The sequence below is a fragment of the Cynara cardunculus genome (genome assembly GCF_001531365.2).
Source record: "Cynara cardunculus var. scolymus isolate 2C chromosome LG 2, CcrdV1, whole genome shotgun sequence".
In the NCBI taxonomy this organism is placed as follows: domain Eukaryota; kingdom Viridiplantae; phylum Streptophyta; class Magnoliopsida; order Asterales; family Asteraceae; genus Cynara; species Cynara cardunculus.
Genome location: NC_037529.1, coordinates 49,209,964 through 49,237,594, shown reverse-complemented (window position 1 = coordinate 49,237,594; position 27,631 = coordinate 49,209,964). Strand labels below are relative to the sequence as shown.

At 34.8% G+C, this 27,631-nt stretch overlaps 1 protein-coding gene across 1 annotated transcript in view; it reads right to left on the bottom strand.

Annotated features, from left to right (window-relative positions):
- Nucleotides 1-19,038: 19,038 nt before the first annotated feature.
- The window catches only part of LOC112507011 (protein trichome birefringence-like 34), an 11,642-nt gene continuing 3,049 nt past the window's right edge, over nucleotides 19,039-27,631 (bottom strand). Inside the window, exons 2-5 of the mRNA XM_025111390.1 lie at nucleotides 21,654-21,831; nucleotides 19,846-20,042; nucleotides 19,619-19,774; nucleotides 19,039-19,539 (exon numbers count right to left, since the gene is read on the bottom strand). Of these exons, the coding sequence (XP_024967158.1) occupies nucleotides 19,185-19,539; nucleotides 19,619-19,774; nucleotides 19,846-20,042; nucleotides 21,654-21,831 (886 nt within the window). The 3' untranslated portion in view covers nucleotides 19,039-19,184. The remainder of the gene's footprint in view (nucleotides 19,540-19,618; nucleotides 19,775-19,845; nucleotides 20,043-21,653; nucleotides 21,832-27,631) is intronic.

The following is a 27,631-nucleotide window of genomic DNA, read 5'->3' as shown; positions in this document are numbered from 1 at the left end:
TTATTTTATAAACTAAAACCATGACATTTGATCCCAAAATGGTAAAAAAAAAACAGTTTAAATCGTCTCTTATTTATTTAAAACATCCCTTAATCGATATATACTAAAAGACAAAATAGTGGTAGAAAAAATGGATCGCCCCTAGGGGTAGATCCGGTGAGGTGGGGGCGATCCCCATTATTGAGGCAAACAGTGTTTGATTTTCTAAAGTAGATACATGTGGGTCTCACCAAATTAATTTTTTATTATTTTTTTGTACTATTTGGTTAAACTTGTATGGATCGCTCTCCATGGTCAAACATGTTCCCGGGGGGTGTTCCATATAGTTATTTTGGCAACTTTGGTAAAAATTGGCTCGTTAATACATCATGTATATTTTGGTCGTTTTGTGGAATTTCCCTTTTTAAATCAATGTAACGAATTGTAGATAAATATAAACAAATACAAGATAAACATTCATTTTAAACATACAAAATCTAAAATATAATTAAGATAATAGTTGAGTTTTTACAGAATGTTTAATTATTATTTTTATAAAAATTATATTATTAAATCAAAAATAAATTATTTTGTTGTTAAATCTAAATTGAATTATAATAAAAAAAATTGAATTAAAGAACTTACAACAAAAAAACGAGAATTATTAAATAATTAATGTGATACTAATGTCAATTTATTTTTTTTCAAAATTTTATGCTATATTCAAATTTATATTTCATTCAAAAATAAAAACATTATCGTTTTCTCAAAACCACATAAATCGTATTATATCGATAGAGACAAAGAATAAAAACTAAACATTAAAATCGAGATTTATTTTGCTTTATTGCGCGAGTATCCTTCTAGTTATTACTAGAGTAAATTACGTTTTTCATCCCTATGGTTTGTTACAAATTCCGGATTTCATTCTTGTGGTTTCATAAACGCAGTTTTAGTCTCTATGGTTTATAATTAATTTTCATTTTCGTCCCTGAGCTTAAACACTACTCTTAAGTGTGAGGTACTCAAATAAAAATAAATTGTAAACTATAGGAATAAAAAGGTAATAAAGTTTTAATCATTTAAATGAAAACAGAAATGAATTATAAACTATGAAGATCAAAATGGTTATTTTAAAACCACATAGACCAAAATAAAGAAATTCAACAAACCATAAGGACTAAAAACGTAATTTACTCTTATTGCTGTAATGTAACCAAATAAAGGAAAACTAGAAGGATACTCGCGCAATACAATGTGATATATCTCCATTTTAATGTTTATTTTATATATTATCTTTGTCGATGTTATAATACAGCTTTATGTTATTTTGAAAATAATAATGTTTTTATTTTTGAATAAAATATAAATTTGAAGAAAAAAATACATCAATATTAGTATTATTAACTATTTAAAAGTTCTTGTTTTTTGTGGAATCTTTAATTCAACTTTTTATTATAATTTAATTCAGGCTTAATAGTGAAATAATTTATTTTTGATTTGATATATAATTTTTTATAAAAATAATAATTAGATAATTTGTTAGAACTCACTGATTATTATAATCATATTTTAGATTTGTTGTATTTAAAATGAGATTTTTATCATGTATTTAATTATGTTTATTTGTAGTTAGTTACACAAATTCAGATATGAAACTTTAATAAATTGTACTTACACACAATTTAATTGTAATATTAAATTTTAAGTAATATCTATCATTAAACAGTATTCATACATAAAAAATGATTTTTAAATTTTTTTATCAAATGTTTTATAATATAGTATAGATAACAAAATTTTGTTAGACAAAAGAGACTTTCATTTACATTTATAGATTGAAAGTGAGTTATTCTAAATCAATCTTTTGTTGTTGAATAATCTTTTTTCCTTTTACATTTATATAAGAAAAAATTTAAAAAAACCCAATAAACTATCATATTTTAAATAATTAAGTCTCAAAACTATTTTTGATTAAACTTTCTCATTTTAAATAATTACATCGTTGAAATAATTTCTCATTAAACCCTCGCTAATGCCCTATTGAATAGGTTGAGTTATAAGGAGATTGACCTTGCAAAAAGGCGGGTGATCTATGCATAGTCATTCTAGGTCCACGCATTTTTAAATAAAAAAACTATTAAACGTTCTCAGTTAGAATGAAAAAAACAATCAAACTTTCTCATTTTGAATGATTAAGTCATTGAACATTTTTGTCAATGAATTAAACCATCAAACTTTTAGAAATTGGTTACTTACATCTTTTTAACACAAAAAAAGCTACTTGTAACCGATTATTATTTTATTTTCCTTCTTTTGATAGACAAAAATATTGTTCAAAAAGAGGGAGATCAGTGATAGGGGTCAATAGTGTGTTAGGCGATATGAAGAACAGACAACGTTGGGGCACGGGGAGTGGTGAGAGGAAGCGATTATGTTGCTTGTGAGGGTTTCAATGACATAGGGTTTGGTCACGATGAAACTAATTTAGGTTTGTTTTTACTTTAGAACATTCATAGTCAGTTACAAGTAGCCTTTTGTAAGGAAAAAAAAAGATGTAGGTAACCAATCTTTAGAAGTTCGATGGTTTATTTATTCAAAAAAATGTTGAGGGACTTAATTATTCAAAATAAGAAAGTTTAATTGTTTTTTAATTCAAAAAAATAGTTCTGGGACTTGATCATTCAAAATGAGAATGCTAAATTGTTTTTTCACTCAAAAAAAGTTCATGGACTTAATCATTCAAAATGAGATAATTCATTGGGTTTTTTTTTTCTGAACTTTTTCCATAATGTATTTGATTCAACAAAATGTTCATTTGATAACATCCATTAAAATTCAAAAAAAAAACTATGTTGAAAAGTGTCAACTCAGATTCCAAAAATAGTTTCCCTCCCTTTTCTTTTATTACTCAATCTTCTATATTTTAAGTTAAGAAAAATAGTCCTGAAACATAACAAGCCAAAAGTCAAGTACATAACATGCCTGAACAAGCATTCTGATGTTTGAAATGTGTATCTAAACATGTTCACCAACACCACACAATACCCACAAGCGCTTCCAAATATGAAAGCTACTATAATCGACTAAACTGTTAACTTGTCCCCCTCAACGTATGAACATAGTGAGCAAAATAGGTTTTACAACCTATAATCGTGTGACCAAATGAAAGAACTTGTGGTTCAACGACTTTTACCTCTCAAGTTGACCATTGATCCCAAAAGAAGCCCTAAAAACATCATTGATGAATGTTTTCAAGCAACCCAAACAAATGTAAGTTATCCAAAATAATCACAAATAGAGACCCAAATGGAGGCACACAACACGAAACCCCAAACAAATGTCATTTCACTGCCCTCAACTTTCAAAACACCTTTCATTTGTATCACATGGTCATCAAAGATATTCATATGTTACTTAATGGTTGATCATCTTACAACCTGACACAAGAAGATCACTTTTATCAAAATCAGTCAGTTGGACAAAGATTCACTCAAATAAAGCTCCTAGATCGAGCTTTCTCCAAATACTCTCAACAGTAAGGTCAAAATGGACTTCTGTAGATTCCAAAGGTGTAACAATATAACTTGTACAAAGTTTAGAAGGGTGGCTTCAACAATTTTAAAGTTTAATAATAATTTGTACTATTAACTTTTCTCATTACAAAATGATTGTTTTTTTTTTGCGTAAATCTATAAAGAATCATAAGTGAGTAATAACCTAAAATAGATAATACCATCTGATAAATATAAACCCATATCACTCTTACAACGATTCTCCACTAAACCTAGAAATGATTCTACCCAAGTCGAGATTGTTGTCCTCCGAACTTGAAGAACAATTATGTCTCGAAATGGCTGATCAACTAGATTGAATATTTTGGTTGAATACTTGAATGCTCTATTAGTTAAAACTCTATATCCGCCCGCATTCTTCTTTGCACAAGTCTAGTATTTATACCAACAAGGAAGAGACATATATGACACTTGCCTGAAGCTAACTTACTCTTATTCACGATTGAGAAATCATGCTAAACGACATACCTACCATATTTGTAATCATGGGGTGCCTAAAGTCATTTTTGTCACTGACCTTGCATCTTTTCTAGATTGAGAACATATTGGTTGTTCTTTTTCTGTTTAATAAGACAAATCCTTTGATAGACTTAAGTAGTAGGTAACATGTCTTTTATCAGACTCCTCAAATGTCTAAGACTAGCTGGTGTCTTTAGTTGGTGTGAAATTATCAGGTATACTGAGGGCATCCCACTGATATCCTCATCAGATACTCAGTTTCTTAGTTGTTGATCTTGTATCAAGTACACAACTTATTAGTATATGATCTTATGTTGTTATAAATTGATGACTTCTAAACATATTCCTTAAGAATATGTGAAAACCTTAGATTTACTGTTGATCCCAGCCAGGTCTACAAGAGTTTTAGACGAACAATTTGTAGAAGGGGGGGTGAATACAAACACAGAAAACTTTCGTATTTAAAAATATATATTGATAAAGAAGGATCAATACATATTTTTTGCAGATTGTTTGCAGAAATAGAAAAGGTAAAGATAACCTATCTAAAGCAATCTTAAGATTACACACAAATATACTTAGCAAATAGAAAAGATTTGCCGAAAAGATAAAGACAGAAAGACGTTCTTCTTGGGTAAGAACTTTAGAATTCTTGAGAAAGATTCTAACTTGCTTGAAAATAAGCGTATGTGTTCTTTTGATAGATGTGTGATCTCTCTTTCATGAAGAGAGCACTTAGCTATTTATACCCATTGTATTAAATGCAAATCAGAAGAGTTGGAACACGCGTCAAGCTTTAAGAGGAAATTTTGTCCTTTGCAACAATGAATATTACATTTGTCTATTCATGAGCAGACATCCTTTCGTGGAGTTGGTGGTCACTAGAGTCGACGAGTCGGCTCCGTGCAGTACTATACTCTTGAAAGGGTATGAGTTTGTCTTTTGTGTATGGAAGTACAAGACAAAAACAATCATGCATGGCAAGCTTCATTTGATTGCTGAATGCTAGAATAACACTGGAGGTCTCTTCAGCATTCACTGAGGCTTGTGCAGTTTTTACACAAATATTGACCAGGTTGTAATCACTGAATACCGCATCAGATTATGAACGCGCCAGTCATTAATCTTCAGTTTCAGTCTTCGACAATCACTGAAGGTTCTTTGGTGTGAGTTTTGTCTTCTTGAAGTATCGCTGTCGCTGTAGGATTTATAATGTGTATTTCAGCGATCACTGAACATACTTAGTGATGATCGCTGGAACTGAAAAGACAGAAACACTAATACTTCGAAAGGTAAAAGGGACTATCATCAAATCAATGAGAGAAAGGATCAACAATCTCCCCCTATTTGATGATGGCAAAGCAACATAAAGAAAATTGCCTTAGGGTTTAATAGTATGGAAAAGTTACATATAAAGTACATGTTCCTTTGAACTATTTTGGGATCTTTTTCAGTGATGCAGTCTTTACTTTATAAGTTTTCTTAAGTTACAAGTTTAAGAAAAAGTACAAGAGTGAAACTGAAAGCATGTTCACTGACTGAAGATTGTCAGTGACTGTAAGAGCATATTGAAACTCATAGACATGTGTCCCTATTATTCTTTTCAAGGATCTTTTTCAGCGATGCTGATGAAATACTTATATTAATCAAAGGAAAATTATGTGTTTCAGTCAGTACATTTCTAGACTTATAACATATAAGCTGTACGCTGAAAAAAAAAACATAGATAAATAAGACATACAATGAAAGATAAATTTACTAGACATAATTTCATAACTAATCTAGGTCGCTGAAGTCGATGTAACCAAGTACTTCTTCTCCAAGCATCTTTTGACGTAGAAATTCTCTTATGATCTTGCGGTCTATCATTCCACCATAGATATCATTGTCTAACCAATACCTTAGATAATCTAAGTGTTCTATAGGACAAAGATTAAACTCATACACTTTTGGAAGCTGTGTTCACCTTCATAGTCAAGGAAAATAAATCCAAACTCAGGCTTTAGATGCATAGTGTTGGGTATGTAAGGACCCTTCGCTGGCAAAGAGAGGTTCAACATTGACATGTCTGGCTTCTTCGAATCTTTCAGGACTTTGTCCAAGGATAACTTTGTTTAATGTTCATTCCTCATAGTTGGTCCGTCTTTAGGACTTTAAGGTCTTCTTCTTCCACCTTTCTTCAGTGACGGCTTTGTAGGTACAACAACGAATATAGACATCTTCTTAATCAGCTCGTTGAGGATGTCTTCAATTATTGGTTTGTGCCTTGACTTTGAGTGCTGAATGGCTTGGTGGATTTCTAGCCATTCATTGTAGCCGTACTAACCTAGGTAGGAAGGATACTCTATGACAGCTTCAAGGTTGTCCTTGGTGATAAGCATTGAGACGAGAAGTCCACCATCTTTTATTCGTCCACTGATCGTGACGTTTGAGATGCGATAAGGACTTATTCTCTTGTTCACACAATCTTCACTCCACTTTCTATCTCGGTTATTCAGCTTCATTGACTTTACATGTTCAGCCTCTGCTGAAAGCAACTTAGCTTGGGCCTTGACAATGTTCACCATCTTTTTAGACTTTTTCTTTGGAAGAATTTGAGCAACAAGACACTTGGCCTGCTTTATGCTGTCGTAAGTCTGTTGTCATTGAAGATTGAGTTCTTCCTCAGCCTTGAGTGCCTCGAGATTTTCAGCTTCAAACAGGAAGTCAAAGTCACCATAACTAGAGGTACCAAGAGGGATTTTTACTCTAGCTTGGTCGAGTGACTCCTTAAACTGAGACATCTGCTGGTCGCTAGGAAAACTGGAGGTTGGGTTTTTAGATGCCCATTCATTTCGCCGACCATAGGTAATAGAAGGGATAGAAGAGAGTTGACAAAAGGAAGTGACAATAGCAAACCTGGAGGATTCTGTACTTTGAGGCACAACAGGTTTGAAGTGTACCTTGAGATTTCCTTCTTCAGCAACACCTTTGTCTTTCGATCTGGTGTTCTAGTTCTTTGCGGAAGTCTCATTCTCTTTTTCTTTCTCTTTCTCCCCCAAGGATGCAGAATCCCTGAGAGTGACTCCTTTCAGCGCGCTGGCGGGTTTATGGTACTGAATTGTGAAGTCGTCATCATCGTCGTCTTCATCATCATCACCACCGAGATCCTTTCCAGTGTCAGGAAGGGTAGGAGAATCATCGTCATCTTCATTGTCATCGTCTTCATCATTATCTTCTTTATCACCAGCATTAGCTGAAGGGGTGATAGGAAGGTCTTCGTCACGAGCTTCAACATCAGCTTTGACGGCTTCATCAACGACCTCAGCTTTATTAGCTTCATGGGAAGTGATGGTTTCATCAACAACCTCAACTTCATTAGCTTCAGCTCCAGGAGCATCAGCTTCAGTTTTAGTTATAGGGACAGCAGCAACAACAACATCTAAATCTTTCTCCCCCTCTATGTCATCAGCATGACTAGAGAAGAGGTTATCAAGACTTAGTGCTATGATGTCCATCCGCTGCTCAAGCTCACTCAGCGATCTCGCTTGAAGAAGACTGACATCGAGATCCTGATCCAGCGTAAGGCGATCCATCGCTGTGAAGGACGACGAATGAGCTGGTACTGGATGTTGAAGGAGCTCCAGGATCTGCTGCAACAGCTCACCATGCCTAGCAAGTTGAGCATTCGCTTCATCAGCTTTGCTGGTTAGAGCAGAGATATCCTCAACGTCGGTACGTACAACAACTTGCACCGTAGAAAGCTATTCCTTGACCGCATGAACGTCATCTTTGACAGCTGAGAGGTTAGTGGAAACTTCATCCCTGAGAGGCATGCCTTTATGGACTTCATCCATTTTTACGAAGACGGTCTCTACGACGGGGAGTAACAGCTTCACGTCATCAGCCATGTTATATTTCTCTTCCATGGATGGCGTTCCTTCGTCTCAAGGACCTGAAAAAGAAGATGTTTGAGCATAAGATAGCTCGGGGTTAGAAGAAATGAAATGGTAGGATGGAGGATTACCTAAGGGTTTATCAACACCATCTGAAGGATTGATGCTGGTTCTCTCCAGGTTGCCTTCGAGAGGATACACGTCCATTAACTGAGGTGTTTCGAGAGGAGCAACCTCAGGTCCTGTGATGGGTGCTTCATTATTAGTGAGGATAATCACTGATGAGTCATGAGAACGTGTCAAGACCAAAGAAGGAGGATAAGAGAAGATGGTTGAGACTGGTGGAAGTAGGTGTTCAGTAGTAGCTATGCTGATATTCACACCTTCAGTGATTTTGGGTCACTGAGTTGGCTGGGATTGGAGCCACATGTACGCTAGCAATTGTAGAAATCACTCAAGAGATTGGAGGAGACCAAGCTGAAGGTGCCTCGGGGTTAAGGCTAGTTCCAATAGCTGAAACCTTTTGAGAGGTAACAACCAGAGATGTGGTTATCCCCTTTTTGGCTTTCTTGGCCCTCAATGGAGAACCAAGAGTGGTTTGAGAGGAGGTTCTTTTGGAAGAAAGGAAGGTGGTGGCTGGAATAGACTTTGGGGGGTTTTCCTTAGTCTTGACCATCGGAGCAAGGGAAGAAGGACATACAAGCACAGTTGGAGAAAATGAAGAAGGATGTGCAGGCACAATTGCAGAGAGTGCAATGTCTTCATTCCTCATCTTATGATCCAAGATTCTGGATCCAAGCTTGTAGATGGGCAGGTTACCTTATGTGGAGTATTTTTTGCCAAAGATCTTGGCAAACACCATGGACAAGAACCTGGTGTAAGGTACTAACTTCTCCCTCTGGCGCTTGTTCAGCTTCAGCACTAGATCTTTAAAGATCACACCAGCAAAGTTTATTGGGTGTTGGCGAATAACAGAGAAGCCAATGTTCAACGCAACTCTGGAGGCTTGATCTTGGCCACCAGTCTTACCTCACATACATTGGATGAAATGGGAAAATAAGAATTGCCAAACCGCAGACATGAGGTTCTTCTTAATATTTGAAAGCGACTTGAGGAGATCACTGGATTCCTTCTCTATTGGTTAGGTGTAGCCAATATTATCCAAGCAAGAGATGATATCTTCAGTGGAAGGGTCACTTGCATAAGGACCTTTTGGAAGACGGAAGGCGGTCCTTAGCGTGGCAAAGCCAAAATTGACAGTCATTCTGTTGGAGGTGAAGGAGATTTCTCCACCTGTTGACCAGTCTTGTCAGTGTCATGAACAACTTCAGCAGTGAGCCAGAACTGCTGAAGGACTTCCTTCACCATGATTGGTTCATAGAAGATAGCATACGAGATTAGGGAATTCCTGAGGAAAGTAGCAGCTTCCTCATAGTAGGACTTGTTCGCCGGGATGTCTAACAAAGCCACATGATTATTTGGCTTGAAAGACACATCATCGATCGAAAAGTTCACGTTGTTGGCAGACATTTTTTGTTACAAGTAAGAAATAAGAGATTTGTTAGTAATCCAAGATATAGATGTGAGCTATTAAGTTTTGAAACAAGAAAACTTCTGTTAAAAAATCCACAAAGAAAATATTAGGGGTTTTTCAAGAAGAATAAGTGCATTGAAACCTTAGATTATAACCAAGTAGGAGAATGTATTAATAATCTTTATGTTGGTCATTTAAGAGAACAAGATCTTAAGTAACCAAGCATTAGTTTCTTAGAAGAAGAAGAACAGATCAATAAGAAAGAAAAGATATCAACCTTTGAGACTTAGAGGAAAAAGGTTGAAACGTTTGAGTGTTCTTTAGTTCTTGCTTGTAAATAACTTTGAGGCAGAGGTTGGATAAAAGTATTTGAAAGCGTAAAACAAAAATGAGAGGAGAAGTCTCATATTTATAGGTAGGAGGAGAGAGAAAAAGAATTAGGAGAGAGGAAAATACGACTTTTAAAGTTGTGCAATGATGAAAAAGTAGCACGTTCTCATCCACGATTGGATGGAATTTTGAGGGGTCGAGTGTGTCAGAACGGTACGCGCATCTAAAAAAATCGTATCGTTTAAATAAAAAATGTCGTCATAAAACGTTTCATTTTACATTTCTTTTAAAACAAAAAGTTTTAAGAAATTCAAAATCCACTTTCTTAAGAATATGAAAGATTTTTTTGAAAGTGTTTAGTGATAAGAAGAATCACTGAATGAAAAGAAGATCTTTTAAAGCATTTGATCATTAAAGGAGAAAAGCTTCAGTGATGGTTTTGTTTTAAGAAAGAAAAATATCATAGAGAGATATATTTCCATAAAAGGTTCAGGGATATGAGAAACACTAAAACTATATTTTTAAAAACTTTGAATCACTGAATAAGGAAAGATTCAGTGATCATTTTTGTTTTTAAGATAAGATAAGTATATCATAGAAAGATATACTTTCTTAAAAAGTCCAGCGATAGAAAGGATCACCGAAACATTCTTTTAAAACGTTTTGATCACTGAAAAGGAAAAAAGCCTTAGTGATAGTTTGTTTTAAAGAAAAAGAATAAGTATACATACCTTAGAGGGAAGAAATATATTTACTCAATAGTTCAGTGATAGAATAAGAACACTGAATCATTTCACTTACTGAGTAATGTGTATAGCTGAAGGAAATTAATCTTCAACGTTTAGCATTCCAAGTTCGTTGAACAAGATGTTAAATCTTGTCTCATCAATAGGCTTTGTGAAAAGGTCAACGAGTTGGTAGTCAGTGGGAATAAAGTGAAGTTCAATCTTACCATTCATAACATGATATCTGATAAAATGATATCGGATCTCAATATGTTTGGTCTTGGAGTGAAAAACAGGGTTGTTTGCAATCACAATAGCACTGGTGCTATCGCAATAGATAGGAATTTTAGAAAACGGAATATCATAATCGTTGAGCTGGTTTTTCCTCCAACGGACTTGAGCACAACAACTTTCAGCGGCAACGTATTCAGCCTCAGCAGTTGATGTGGACACAAAAATTTTCTTTTTACTCGTCCAGCTCACCAACTTTCCACCTAGAAGCTGAGAGCCTCTAATAATGTTTTTCCTATCAATTTTGCAACCTGCAAAATCACTATCCGAATAACCTATTAGGTCAAAACCTGAACCCTTAGGGTACCAGAGATCCAAGTTAGGAGTTCCCTTCAGGTATGTGAATTTGCATTTTACAGAAATCAGATCGGATTCTGTAGGTTCAGATTGATATCGTGCACAAAGACAAGTAGCATGATATTTGGTCGGCTAGCTGTGAGATACAGTAGGGAGCCGATCATTTCTCTATAAACAGTTACATTTACAAACTTTCCATTTGGATCCTTGTTGAGAGAGATGAGGAGTAGCCATTGGAGTTTTCATAGATGAGTTGTTAGATAGATCAAACTTTTTCAGCATATCACGAACATACTTATTCTGACTGATAAAGATGCCTTTATCTGATTGCTTGATCTGGAGACCTAAAAAGAAGGTTAGTTCTCTCATCATACTCATCGGTATTCTTTCTTCTTGCGGTCAGCGAGCCAAAAACATAAAGAGGGATTAGTGGAACCAAAAATAATATCATTGACATAAATTTGGACTAGAATGATATGACCTTTAACTTTCCTAATAAATAAAGTCTGGTCAATCTTTCCGCGTACAAATTTCTCAAAGATGAGAAATGAGGAGAGGGTATCATATCAGGCACGGGGAGCCTGTTTTAACCCGTAAATAGCTTTATCCAAACGATAAATACGGTTTGTATACTTAGGGTCAAGAAACCCTGGAGGTTGTTCAACATAAACTTTCTCTTGGAGTTTTCCATTTAGGAAATCACTCTTTACATCCATTTGGTAAACTTTGAAGTCTCTATGGGCAGCAAAGGCTAGTAAGATTTGAATAGCTTCAAGCCTGGCCACTAGTGCGAAGGTTTCGTCATAATCGATTCCTTCTTCTTGTTTATAACCCTGAGCAACAAGATGAGACTTGTTATGGGTTACCATACCTTTTTCATCTAACTTATTGTGATAAACCCATTTGGTGCCTATCACAGTTTTGTCATACGAACGTGGGACAAGGTACCAGACTTTGTTCCTATCAAACTCAATGAGCTCCTCTTGCATGGCAATGACCCAGCTAGGGTTTGAGATAACATCATTGATCTTCTTGGGTGTCACTAAATAAAGGAAGTTGACAAAGAGAAAGATATTACTTAGACCATGTCGAGTCTGAATACCTACACTTGGATCACCAAGAATTTGATGAATAGGATTGTCTTTGGTCCAGCGCTAAGCTGGTAAAGGATTGTCATTTGAGCATTGATGTTCAGGAACAGAAGATGAGGCTTCAACTACAGATATTTCAGCAATGGGTAGAATTGTTAAAGGAGCCTCATATTCAGCGACTGATAGAGGTTCAGATGCTTAGGGCATTTCGTTCACTGATTGGTCAGTGTTTGAAGTAGAAGAAAGAATGCAACTAATGGGCACTGCAATGATCTCTGAAGAAGATTCGCTTCGGTTATTAGCTGCAACTGGAATGATAAGTGGATCATCATCAGCTTCTAGAGTATTAGCGGTGGGTTGATTGCTGAAGGAAGCTTCAGGTTGTCCAACATGAGAGAACATCCAATTTTCTAATTATTCGTCATCATTAATGATGGGTTTAGAATTAGTTGATTGAGATTCATCAAATGTGACATGAATAGTTTCTTCTATTGAATGTCGGCGTTTGTTAAATACTCTGAAGGCTTTGGATATTGAAGAATATCCAAGAAAGAATCCTTCATCAGCTTTGGGATCGAACTTTCCAAGTTGATCATGGTTGTTGAGAATAAAACAAGTGCAACCAAAGATGTGAAGAAAGGTAAGAGAGGGATTTCTGCTATGAAAGAGTTTGTAAGTTGTCTTCTTAAACCTCTTAACGATCAGCGACCGGTTTTGAGTGAAACAAACAGTATTGACAGCTTCAGCCCAGAATTGAGTGGGAAGATGAGATTCGTTTGAACATTGATCGAGCAGCCTCAATGATTGTTCGATTTCTCCTTTTAGCGACCCCATTTTGTTGAGGAGTTCTCACAGAAGAGAAGTTGTGAGAGATTCCCTTGTCCTTAAAGACGTTATCCATAGCACTGTTTTTTAATTCAGTTTCATAGTCACTTATGATATATCGTACTTTAATATTGTTAAGTACTTCTATCCTTTTGATGAACGAAATAATTTCTTCAGGTGCTTCACTTTTGGATCTGAGAAAGAAGACCCAAGTGTACCTGGAGTATCATCAACAATGACGAGTGTATATTTCTTTCCAGCAATGGATTGTACGTTAACTGGACCAAAGAGATCCATGTGCAATAGCTGAAGTGGAGATGTCACTAGAGATTTACTTAGACTTGAAGCTAGCTCTTGTCTGTTTTCCTTTTTCACATGTTAAGCAAAGAGATTCCTTTGCAAAGGTGTGTTGAGGAAGACCAGTGACGAGATCATTTCTAGACAACTCACTGAGTGTCTTGAAGTTGAGATGAGAAATCCGTTTGTGCCACAGCCAGTTGATGTCTGACGAAGCTTTTGAGAGAAAACAACTATTCTCAGTAAGAGGAAAATCCATGTTGATGACATAAACATTTCTCTAGACGAGAACCGGTTAGAGCAACCTTATCATCCTTGTCAAAGACGTAGCATGAATTCTTAGAAAATTGCACTGTTGGTTATACTCCAAAACTTTTGGTATATCCTTTTCCATTTCCTCCAAAGATCACGGAAGGGCCTCTTTCATCCTTGTAATCAATGAGCAGGGATTTGTCTCCATTCATATGTCTTGACCTTCCACTATCGAGATACCAAATGCCTTTGACTTCCTGCACAAGGGAACAGTTTAAAAATGCTTTGGTACCCATTTCTATTTGGGTCCAGCAGTTAGAGGCAACATCCACTGAAACTGAAGAATCTGTGTCAGCATAAGGCTTCACTGAGCCTGAAAAAGAGGCTTCAGTGGGATTAGGAAAAACCTCTGACGCTAAAGGAATGGATTCAGTAGGTGTCTTCACTGAGCCTAACGAAGAGGCTTCAGTGGTAAGAGGGACAACAACACCTGACGCTGAAGACTTAGAGTCATTAGTTGTCTTCACTGAGCCTGATGAAGAGGCTTCAGTGGATTTCTTCACCTTAGTTGTTTTTACAACCTTAGTGGCAGATTTCTCCTTGGTATATTTCTCAGCCTTGGCTACTTTCTTACCCTTGGCTAGAGGACTAGCCTTGGCGGTAGAAGGACATTTGCTGGCAATATGTGTAGTTTCACCATAGTGTCTACACTTCCTATAGCTGAAACTAGCTTTAGGGCCATAAAGTACCAGAGGAGAAGAGGGACAAGCTCCAAGGATTCCCTTCTCATTTGTTCTAGGATGAACAACTGAGGATTTGGAGTCCTTAGGTGAAACATTTATCTTGAGCTTAGACTTAGATTTCTGAGAAGATTCGGATATCTTGATCCTTGAGGAAGAAGAAGGTGCACAAGCTGAAGGAATAGATCTTGATCTATGTTACTTGTCAGCCTTCTTAGGAAGAGGTGCTATGACAATGGACTTACCTTTGTCTTTGCGACTTGAACTCAAAGGAGTTCCTTCAAGAGGACTCTCGATAAAAGAAGACTGAGAGGAAGAAGTATCAGGAATAGAAGAGACGAAAATACCAAACTTGAGCATGGACCTGTCAATGACACTATCTTCCTGATCATAGGAAAAGCCTAGACCAGTCTTAATCTTGGAGGGAATATGAGCATTAATGATCTCAAAGGCTTTGACAGAGGCTTTGCACCATCCTTCAATGGTAGTCAGCTTTGAGTTCAGCAATAGCTTGCTCACGCTCAGCTATAGCCTGTTCGCGCTCGATAGTGATGGTCTGGTTTACAATGACATGATCTTTAAGATCTTCTTCGATCTTAGTTAACTCTTTGATCTTAGAATGACAAATCTTCAACTGGTCTTGAAGATCAGGATTAAGCTTTTATGCTTTTGATTTGCCATTTAAGGCATTATAAAGGTCTACCATCAACGTATCTAACGCTGATAGGCTAGAAGAAAAAGAAGATGGTTAATTCAGGAAACATACCTGAGCGAGAGAGGATGATGAGGAATCACTCGAGGTTGATCTCTCAGAAGTTTCTTCCTTGACATCCTTGGCCACTAAGCAGAGGTAGGTTGTATCTTCCTCATCTAAGGATGATTTGTCAGACGAATCAGCCCACTCATGTTCTTTAGCGACAAGACCTTTGCCTTTTCGCTGAGAACTCTTCATCTTCTAGTACTTCTCCTTCAACTTCAGATATTTATCGTCTTTGGCTCTGAAGAAGGATAGGGTTTTTGAAGATGGCGTCGCAGTCTTCTTTGACCTACATTCACTTGCAAAGTGACCTTTGCATTGACAGTTGTAGCAGATCGCTGAAGCCTTGTCAATAAAATCTGACTTTGGCTTATCCTTAATGGTCAGCGAGAGAGATCTGTGGAAGTTACTTTTTCTGGAAAATCTTCTAAAAGACTTCGTTAGAAGAGCTAGTGACCCATCAAAGTCTACAAGATCAGACTCTGACAAATCCTCAGAGTTAGTGGAATCTAACTTCGTTAAAGAAACATAAGAAGAAAGAGGAATATAAGAAGAAGATGGGAGTTCAACTAAAGAATCTTCAGATATCAAAGCTTACGAAGAGCTTTTCATATGTCTAGAATCTTTGATTAGATTCCTCTTCAGTTGTTGAGACTGCTCGTGATTGGGCAGTATCCCATAAAGAGAGCTTAGAGAGAGGGAGGAAATATCATTGGACATATGGAGACACATAGAATATGTATCCCAGGATTCGGGTAAACATTCTAGAAACTTCGTCAAAGTTTCAGAGTTGGAATATTCTCTGCCAACCGTCCTCAAATCAATAAAAAGACAATTAAATCTTTGATGTACTTCAGACAACGTTACATTCTTTCCACAGAGAAAGATTTCATATTGTCTTACTAGATTAATCTTCCTTGATTTATGTACTTGGAAAGTACCTTCATATTGAACACAAAAAGTGTCCCACGTGGATTTCGAGGTCCTAAGCTTCATCACAGAGTGATAGACCTCGTCGGAAGAGTCGTAGCTATTATAGATATCGTTCGAGTATCTATAGCCACCCTCTTCTTGTCTTCATCACTCCACTGATGAGGGAGCTTAGGGATCTGCCGTTCAGGAATCGCGGCTGTCATAGCTGTTTCAGGATCAACCGGAGATATAACATATGAAACATAAGGTCCATTCTCTATATAATGTGGGATCTCAGGATCCACACCTTCCAAGAARAGTGACATCCGATTTTTCCAGAGACTAAAGTTGTCTCTTATAAATCGGGGAGGTTTGGCAAGGGAGCCATTATTGTGAAAGTTTGTGCTCGTGTTTTTCAAAGCCATTTGAAAAGCAATAAATTATCTAGAGAAGAAGAGATAATAAAATGCAGAAAACAACTAAACAAGATGAGAAGAAAACACTACTCTAATACCACTTATTGGTTCCAGTCGGGTCTACAAGAGCTTTAGACGAACAAAAACACAGAAAACTTTCATATTTAAAAATATATATTGATAAAGAAGGATCAATACATATTTTTTGTAGATTGTTTGCGGAAATAGAAAAGGTAAAGATAACCTATCTAATACAATCTTAAGATTACACACAAATATACTTAGCAAATAGAAATTATTTGCCGAAAAGATAAAGACAGAAAGACGTTCTTCTTGGGTAAGAAATTTAGAATTCTTGTGAGAGATTCTAACTTACTTGAAGATAAGAATATGTGTTCTTTTGATAGATGTGTGATATCTCTTGCATGACGAGAGCACTTAGCTATTTATACCCATTCCATTAAATGCAAATCAGAAGGGTTGGAACACAAGTCAAGCTTTAAGAGGAAAGTTTGTTCTTTGCAACAGTGAATAGTACATTTATCTATTTATGAGCAGACATCCTTTCGTGGAGTTGGTGGGCACTATAGTCGACTAGTCGGCTCCGTGTAGTACTATACTCTTGAAAGGGTATGGGTTTGTCCTTTGTGTATGGAAGGACAAAACAAAAACAATCGTGCATGGCAAGCTTCATTTGATCGCTGAATGCTGGAATAACGTTGGAGGTCTCTTCAGCATTCACTGAGGCTTGTGCAGTCTTCACACATATGTTGACCAGGTTGTAATCACTGAATACCGCTTCAGATCACGAATGCGCCAGTCACTAATCTTCAATTTCAGTCTTCGACAATCACTAAAGGTTCTTTAGTGTGAGGTTTGTCTTCTTGAAGTATCGATGTCGCTGTAGGATTTACAATGCGTGTTTCAACGATCACTGAACAGATTCAGTGATGATCGCTGGAACTGAAAGGACATAAACACTAATACTTCGAAAGGTAAAAGGGATTATCATCAAATCAATGAGAGAGATGATCAACATTGACTCTCTAAAAGATCCCTTGAGGAAAAAACAAATATTCCAACATATATAAAGGAGAAATGGTCCAAGTCTAATCGATGAGAGACTTCAACCCGTCCCTTACAATGGAGGATGGCACATATTGCTCCAAAGTGTTGAGAAGGGGCTTGAAGGATGAGGGGCCCAAGCGAGTACATAATTCCTAGACTATCGAGTCCATAGGGCTTAACAACTTCATATATCTCCCATGGTTATCTAAAGTTTTGACCTCGTTGAACGCTTCACATTAAGGATCTTTTTATGCCGACATACCGGGATCCAAATTATCCGGAGCATACACAACCGCATAACAATGACTGGGATCCAAAAATGCCTTTCTCCTTTCATTACCATTTTGCAAAGTCGCTTATCATAATTCCAATTTGATATGAGCAACGATGCACCAAATAAGGCAATTGATCCCACAACATATAAAGAGGTCGATTGTACTAGTATTCATGGCACTAGAAACTTTGATTTCATGTGTACCTTCCATTTTATCAAACATCCGGTGTGCACCAATTTTTCCCATTCAAATCAGTGAATGAATAGATCCAAAAGCATCCACAAAAACATTGTGTAAATAGCATGATTCGATACTAGTTGTTGGGATTTTTCCAAAACTAACACTTAATAAAGGTCCTAACTACTCAAAATATGTGTAAACGACCTAATAACTGATACATGAAAAGAAAATGGATAAATTTGATATACTATTTGTCATAATAACACATCAAATGAATAAAGTAATAATGTAACAACACAAACATATAATGAGGCTTCAAGACCTTTACAACCGTGTACGCCCTTCAAACATACCTAGGATGATGTATTAATTTCAAAAAGATGTAGATTACAACAAAATTCTTACCTGATTGATTACAAGATCCAAAGGTAAGCAATTAAACCTCACTACCTCAAAATAGAGATAAGAGACCATCACAAAATGTTTGTTATTAAAACCCAAATGATCTCACACAAACATTTATGCCACTAACATTGAGGGATAACTCAATAGGAAAATACAGGCTAAGGCTTTGGGATCCTCTATATAGGTCACTAGTTAGAATCTCCTTAGGGGTACTAAGAAATTTTCTGTTGTTATCTACATGCCCTAATAAAATTAGTCCAGATGCGCACATTTCTCCTGTACAAAGAAACATTTGAGTCATAATCTTCCTTTTACGAGCCTGATCCCATCTAGCAACCTCTATTAGTGACTGGTTATTGCTAGGAAAGTTTTCTCGGTCCCTTATCCCTTACAAACAATGTATATGTGTATTGCAACATATGGAGGCTCCAAGTTGTAAAAATTGTACCCAAGGCCTTCGTGTTCTCAAGTACTCACTACTTCACAATGGGAGGTCTCTGGTGACTTGGCCATTAGTCTTCAAAAGCAAGCAATGCATGCATGTGTGGTATGTGGTGTTCATGGGTTAGGTATCACAAATCAACTTATTTAAAAACTTCTAGGTTCGGAAAGACACACCAAAAACAAGAAAACCGTTATACCACAAATAAAGAAATTGAATGTACCTTTATATCATATAACCATATCTACAAGTGCCATTTCACAAACAAATTGCAATAAGAATCAAAATTGCAAACATAAATGATTGATTCAAGTAGACAAGGAAAAAGGAGGGACGTTCATAGCCTTATGAACAAAAAAATCTTAACTACATTTAATGTAATAAAAAAATAAACAAATTTACACTTCATAGTAACAAATATTTAGGCCTCAATAAGTTCAATGGTCTATAAAAGTTAACTTATTTATGTTTTCGAAGAATGTAAGTTAAAAGTAGCTCATTCCAAACATCTGGGACACCGGGAAGGCACCAATGTGTACAATCTGCATAACTTGAGGGGTTGGACAATTGTGTGTTCGTTAATGGAGAATAGTGCAACCTATAAATCGAAGGGTGCGCGTCTTTCCGATATTGTGTTAGTTGTGTAATATTAATCAATTGCACTTTTACCCCTTTTGCTTTCAACTTGTTTAGCGAAGACTCTAATATTTTAAACATTTTCAAATCGGACCCACTCTCCCAAAAGTCATCTTTTGTTATTGGCTCTGTTTCATTTAAACAGTTTTCATCACTTTTGCTGCCCCATTCTACGCCCCTGAACATAAATTTAGAATAAAACTATAAGTATTGGAAGTAGAAATGTAGTAAAAGAACCTAAATTTCAGATATATTACCTATGATGGGTTGCGGTCATACTAATGAAATATGATTGAGTCCTCGTATGGTTGATATGAGTATATAACCAATCAGACCATGTTTTCATAACCATCCTATAGCCACGATGATTATCGACTATGTTGTATTGTTTGGAATCTTCAGATGATCCATTTCTGACGAAAAATAATATTTTAGAATTCAATTATCAAAACTAGAAAACCTGAAGTCAGATGTATGAACTCACAAGATCTTTAGTGCAGGCGTCCTCCACCAAAGGTACGAGTTAAAAACTAGTACATCGACGTTCACCCAATTTTTTGCATGGTGCTCTATGGATTTGATTCGAACTATACGATCATTTGTCTTATGTTTCGTGGGATGGTCACCATTCGATTCCACCAAGAGCGGAGCCCAATAAAAGTCTATTGAAACATTATATTCCTGTACGGTTTTTAATATATATAAATATAACATAGAAAAAAATAATGACAAGAATATAAACTTGATAATCAACATGTACCGTATGTAGTAAAAGTTATAATACCATTCGAAAAATGACAATGAAAAAAAACGTAATTTTATGTTTTGATTAAATTACAAGGAAATTAATTAAAATAGTCATTTTTACCGGTTAGTTTCACATGTTAGCCAATTTTTACAAGGTTTACCAAAATACCCTAGATCTGCAAAAAAAAAAAAAAATTGTGGACCTTAGTGAAAAATGTAACTTTTTTTCCGGACAGGAGTAGAAAGTGTAATTTTTTTTGTCTTTTAGCTTGGTCTGCAATTAGGGACGTAAGTTTTACAGATTTATGGTTGTTTTGATAAACTTAAAAAAAATACTAAAAATGAAACCAAATCTGAAAAATAATTATTTTAATAAATTTCCTTAAATTATATACTTAGAATACAAAATTAATTAATTATATTATGTGTGACATTGGCATGGAGTCATCCAAGTCCAAAGCTATTTTGACCTCCTAGGAAGATAGCTCTCATAATTATATTAATTAAATTAAATTTTTATATTTTTAATTATTTTAACATTTTTTGAATCAATTTCTCTCAATATTTTACTCATTCATTTATAAATATTATAACTTGAAAATCTGAAAATGCAAGTGACACAATTTTTAAATGCACATGCAAAAAGTAGTGTGATAACTTTGTGTGATTTTGACCATTTTGTCATTTAAAGGAGTGATTTTTACTATTTTGTCCTCTATTGACAACACTACAAGAATGGTTATTCTTCTAAAAACATGATTCAATAAAATAAAATATTTTGTACCAATTTTATGTTGAAAATTTAAAACTAGAAAATATAATAATTTTTATGGATGATTTTTTGCTTACAAAGTTGTTATACTTAGCATTTTTTATTTATAAAATTATAAGATGTTGTTAATTAATCTATATTATATTATAAAATATTTTACAAAAACTCTTAAAAATCATCTTTTATGCATAAAATACTTTTTGTTGATGCATTATACTTAAAATTCAAGTAGACATCTTATTAAAACCTCATGTTTGAATTTGTATAACCAACTATAGATAAACAAAATTAAATACAAGATAAATATCTCATTTTAAGTATAAAAAATCTAAAATATAATTAGGATAAACAGGAAGTTCAAACACAATACTTAATTATTATTTTTATAAAAAGATTAGATTCTTAAATTAAAAACTTTGTTATTAAACTTAAATTAGATTATAATAAAAAATTTGAATTAAAGAAATTATAGAAGAAAAAATAATTTTTAAGGAAATTAATTTGATACTAATATCGATATATTTTTTTTCAAATTTTTATGATATCTTCAAATTTATATTTTATTCAAAAATAAACACATTTTCGTTTTCTCAAAACCATATAAAATTTGATTATAACCTAAATAGAGATAAAATAAAATGAAACACCAAAATCGAGATATATCTTGCTGCATTGTGTGAATACCCTTCTAATTATATAAAAAGCATAAGATGTATTAGAATATGAAAATTAAAAAAAAAAACTATTAAAATAAAAAAAATAGAATTACTCACAAGTGCCTTGAAGGTGAGCATTGATACATTGGGAACTTTCTGCATCTTCTTCCTTCCAAGAGGGATGACTGTTTGAAGCATACATACCATTGAAACCCATTGGTTTCTATTTACTGAATCCCCAACAAAAAGTACCCTTTTACCCCTCAACCTCTCCAGAACTTCTTTTGAATCAAACCTACACATATAATCATTAATCACCAAACAAATCACTAAAGATGTTATCGTAAATAATCAATGATTATCAATAAACCATAATGCAAACTGACCCAATGCATAAACGAGATCTAAGAAATTGTATATTGTTGTCTAATCAAATATACCGATCCACAAACGTCAATTAAAACAATTATAAACATATATACGATTATTATCAAAGGGATATGTAAATTGAGATTTAATGTAGTTCCTCATCAGGTGATAGTGTATGTCCACAAGGAGATAAAGTGCAACATGTTACTTAAGGGGAATAACTACAACGTGTTTACAAAGATGCTTGGATCAACAAATCAGCTACCCAATGTTTCATAAAACGAAGTTACCGATTCTGGTAACCAAACAAAACAAAGAAAAATCATGTTTTAAGCTTGCCAAAAAAGAAACCAACGGATGGATCAGGTGGACCGGGCTACTTCCGGCATGACCTAAGTCGCCCGTATGTGGATGTGAGGGCACGGGTCATGTGTGTTGTGCGGCCAACACAAGGCTTCATGAAAGCCGAGACGTGGCTCGTGCCACATAGAAGTCGCCTTAGAAGGCCGCCCGACACCCAACTCTCGTCTTCATTCAAACCTAGTGCGACATGGTTTAGGGCCAAACAACTTAGGCCGGCCAAAACATTGCCCAAACTCCTATTTGAGCTCGTGCATGATTACTTGTACTCTTTGCTTGGATATTTGAACATCTATAAAACCATGTATTTTTCAACAATTTCTATTTCCGGATGTAGCAAAAAATACGATATATTTTATTTTTAGGCAACTTTCTTGATAATCAAGATTTAGGAGGTGCTTTGTTGAGGGTAATAAGCGACAAAGACTGCAAATAATTAATGATTTATGATTTAATACAACGATAATAAGTCAATACCAGATATTGAATAATAAGACATTCATCAACAAACTAGGGAGTCGGGAATGAAATTCAGAATCATTATCATTCTTAATTTCATTGGAAGAATCAAAAGCCTACTAACAAGCTGTTAATTTAGCATTTACTGTCTCTAACCGGGTAACTAAGTACTTAGCGAGCGTTTGGTTTGAGGAATGGTTTTGAGGGAACTAGATTTCGTGGAGGGATTTGGAATCTTTGGTGTGTTTAGTTTGTAAGATTTGGCGATGGAATTGAATTCCATTTTTTATAAATAATTTATAAAAATAATGTTTTTTTAATAATTGATTATTATAACACAAATGTTTTCAACATATTTTAAAAATCATTACTTACAAATCTCACGAAATCCAACAAAATACCAACAATCCTCATGGGATTTCTAAATCCCTTGTTTGTGGGATTTTCAATGAAATTCCGGGATTTCAAATACAAGCAATCCTTCAAACCAAACAAGAGATTGGACTGAAATTGAATTCTAAATCCTATCCAATCCTACAAACTAAATGAGACCTTATTGTCTCTTGCCAGGTAAGAGACACTTATCCGGTCAGAAATAATGGTTTTTACAAACAATTTTACTGTTATTTTACTTATTGAGAATCTTACCCAATTAGCTATTACCGAAAAATATAATTCTGTTAGTGATCTAATTACCATTAAATATAAATAACAATAATAATAAATTATAAATCAAATTTAAATGTTAAACGAAAAATCCACAGCCGCATGACACATCACTATTCACTACTACTATCATGTACCAAAGAAAGCCATGTGCACTTGATCCTAGGATATTGGTCACTTTCAAATTTTTTGTCTTAAAGTGTAAACCTTCTTTTATAGTGTGTGGATCATAAAATTAAAATAAAATAGGTATCAAAATTATATTTTTATGTGGGTTAGATGATCTTATACAACTAAAGTTACTAAAAAGGTAAAATATTTTATAGTAATATAATACATTCAAAAACCTTATATCCATGAAATCTTTTATTTTTTGCATTTTTAGTTCTATTATTGTTTCAACAATCCTATATTTTTAATACGTTGACCGATCAACTTGGTTAGGATGAATAACCAATTGATGTGGGGTTGTTGAATTATTTTACACGTTTTATTTAGAAGATATATGTGTAACATCTGTGTTTTTGGTTAATTGTTTAAGGGTTTAGACTTGTTTTAATGAGCCATTTGGTGTTTATCCATGATATGTGACATGTAAATCCAGGGGCATGGTCGAATTTGTGGTGAAGGAAAGTTGTCTTGGAACTCATTCAGGGTGTTATGGGACCTCCTATGCAAGCTTGGTAGCTTAGGAAGTCTAAAAGCATTTTGAAAACACAAAATAGGGTGTCAGGCGGGTTGTCAGGTGATATGGGTCGCCTCCCAAGCCGCTTAAGATACTAGAGAGTTTTTGTGCTCGACCTATTTTCCAAGCTACTTAAGTAGCCTAGAAAGCGCCTACGAACCCTGATGGGCTAAAACCCCATTTTGAGCTAGGGTTTTCCATTTCACTCCCCCTTCTTTATTTCTCTTCCATTGAAGGAGATTTTCACATTTTCGGATAATTTTTAAAGGTTTTTGAGGGCAAATGGAATTATTAAGTTAGAGATTGAAGATCTATGATTGGAGATGAAGATCTCAATTGTAGAGTTTTGGATTAAAGGGTTCAAGTTCTTGAAGAGGTAAGTTTCTTGAGTATTTTGAGCTCTATATTTGAGGGATCTTTGTGGATTTGAAGTTTGTGTCAACATATGGTACTATTTCTAGATTTGGGTTGTTGCCTAAAGAAGATTTCTAGAGATCCTTGCTCATGGATTCAAGTCTTCATCTTTTGGAAGCTAGAGATGAGTTTTAAAATAGGTTTAACCGAACCTAACAAAGTGTGTTTCAAGTTGATTTGTGAAACTTTGTACATGCCAAAAATATGTTTTTTGGAGTCTTAAAGTGTTACCTTAAGATTTATCAAATGTTGTTGATTACTTACTTGTGGAAGAGCTTATTGGCTTCGATTTAGGATAACTTACTCGTTTTGGGATTTTGCCAAGCCCGTCTCTTGGCCTGTTAAATATAAGATTTAGAACAGGGCCCCCACAATATTGGGGCCTAACTTCACACTCGTTTGGGTTTGGGAACAAACACATCATTTCTACAACCACAACGTCTTCTCCAATCAGGAAAAAACCATCTCTCTATATGCAAGCCATCGAAAAAATTGAAGTGAGCGACTGCTTGCAATTGTCGACAACCTCCCACAAGGTAGAGATCTAACCGACGCTCATGATTTGTTCAGTTAGCTCAAGAAACTGAGTCGTTACTCGAAGGCACATATCATATTTTGGTTATTGTTGATGTCCCTGTTGCCGGTGACAAGCAAACTAAAAATCAAAATTGGTATGCAATCCTCTAACTAGAAAGCCAACAAAACGATGATGACAATCTCATTAAACGACGGTATTGTCGGCTGCACTCCTTCTTCATCCTGATAAGAACAAGTATGATTTTGTCGATACGACGTTCAAGCTCATTGCTGATGCTTGGGTTGTGTTGTCTGATCCTTCGAGGAAAACTGCTTATGACAATGAATTGTTTGTGTTTTCGAAGGTTGATCTAGTCGCACTGAAGAAAGAGAGAGATAAAGAGGACGAGAATCGATCAATTTCACGTGATAAGATTCCGGTGAGACGTGCCAACGGTGGAGCTTCGACGCATATATGGGCGGCGTGTCCTTACTATTATAATCGATACGTGTACCCTAGGGTTTACGACGGATATTGTTTGAGGTGTGCAAATTGTCCACGGGTGTTTGACTATAATAGTAGTACGTGGAAACAGGTGTAACAGGGCCTCCAAAAAAATTAGGACAACCCTGGATTTTGCTCAACCTTTGAGTTAGTGATGATGATTTTCAAATCTTTTGTAACTTATTGCTTTATGTTGACTTTAATTGTATAGTCATATGAGTTGTGGAGTTTATTAGTTGATTTCAACTCAAATGAGTTTTAGGGACATTTATCCCGTTTAAATTGCTCTATGTTGAGCTTTGGACGTGATATGCATTTATGACATATTTATTTGAAAATTACATATTTTGAGTACATTGGTTATTCAATTTGAGTAATGTAATTTAGACTGTAATGCAACAAATCTGTAGGCATAGGAGTCAGTTTTTGTTGGTTTAAAAATGGGACGGTTATTCCCGTATTGTTGCTAGAAATAAGCATTGGGTCATAAGGGGCATTATGGTGCGGGCTCTTGGATTCAGACATCAGTCATTGACCATAGATGTAATTTCTGAGTTGGTTTGATGATTTAAAATGAGATGGTTATTTTTGTATTGTAGTTAGAAATAGGTATTAGTTCATCGGGAGCATTGTGGTGCACATGATAACTCTCATTTTGAGGGTTATTTACATTGCGTTAATATGTATTTTTATTCCCTTTTAGTGTGTGTTTTACCTTTTATGTGTCTATGTTTCCCCTTTTTATTTATTTATTTTCATTTAGAGTTGTTAAGGATAAAAATTTGTATTTGATTGTTGTACATGTCGAAAAATAACTAAAAAATTGTCATAGTGGCGAATCACCACTGTGACAAGCAGTAGCTATAGCTACAAAAAAAAGTCCTTATTGGAGATTTATTGTCAAATATGTAATAGAGGAATGTAGGTTTCAGCTGTGTCAATGCTAGAGCTTTCATAAAAGTGATGAGAAAGAAGACAAAAGAGATGAAGATTAACTAGAGGAAGAAGACACCATTAGATCTTTGATCCAGAGATGGATGGATCAGAAATACGGCTTGAATGATACAAGGTGGTTTGAGAAAATCTTCAATAATCGGATAGAGATATGAGTTTTTGCATAACCAGACTAAGGTTCAGATGTCGGTTGAGTTGGTATGTCATAGAGATATGTGCATCTCTCCATACTGACAGAACTATGATATGCAAGATCTACTTAGTACGGTTGGCAAATCGAAAGTTAGGATTTGTGGAAAATTTATGAGAAAACCATAATCGCGACCCATACGATGTAGCTTCGAGAGGAGGAATCGAATGGGATTATTTTGTGACTGGTCTTATCAACCATTTAAGTTACTATTATACTTTCGGATAAAATTTACACCTATACCCACAATTGTTATTTTTAAGATATCAGTATTTTACCCAAAACAAATCATTTTTATAAACTCTAACTTTGCACCACTAATGAAAACCAAACTAAGTTGGGTTGCTATCCTAAACAATTTATGTTATGGTTTGTAACATACATTACAATATAATTTCTAACCTAATCAAATTGATGAATCATTTTTGAGAATCATGTTGTCTATGGTTATACATGTTAAATTCTCATTATTTCTCCACTTATCTTTTTGCACCATGAATATAAAGATGACGGTTTGTATTTATTGTATTGTCATATAGATTATATTTTGCGTCCTTTTAATATTCGTTAATAAATTAATGTTAAAGTTATTAAAAAAAGGAATATAATGTAAAATTTATAATTTAATAAACAAAATGTTATATTAATATTAATTAACAAGCAGACAATTTGGATTTTTTTATATCTAAAATCCCATTTAATAAATTATTGATCCATTTTTTTTATAAATATAGGTTTGTTTGGCAAACTAGCTGATAAGTTATTTGTCACTGATAAGCTACCTATTAGCTGATAAGCTAGCTAATGAACTAATAAGTTTGACAAAAATTAGCTGATAAGCTAATTAAAAAATGTAAAATGACCAAAAATAACATGTTTAAAAACTAAATTTTTTTAATAATATATTGAAAATAATTCACTAATAATATAATATGTTAGTTAATACAAACCAGATGGTATAGAAGATTAAATAATAA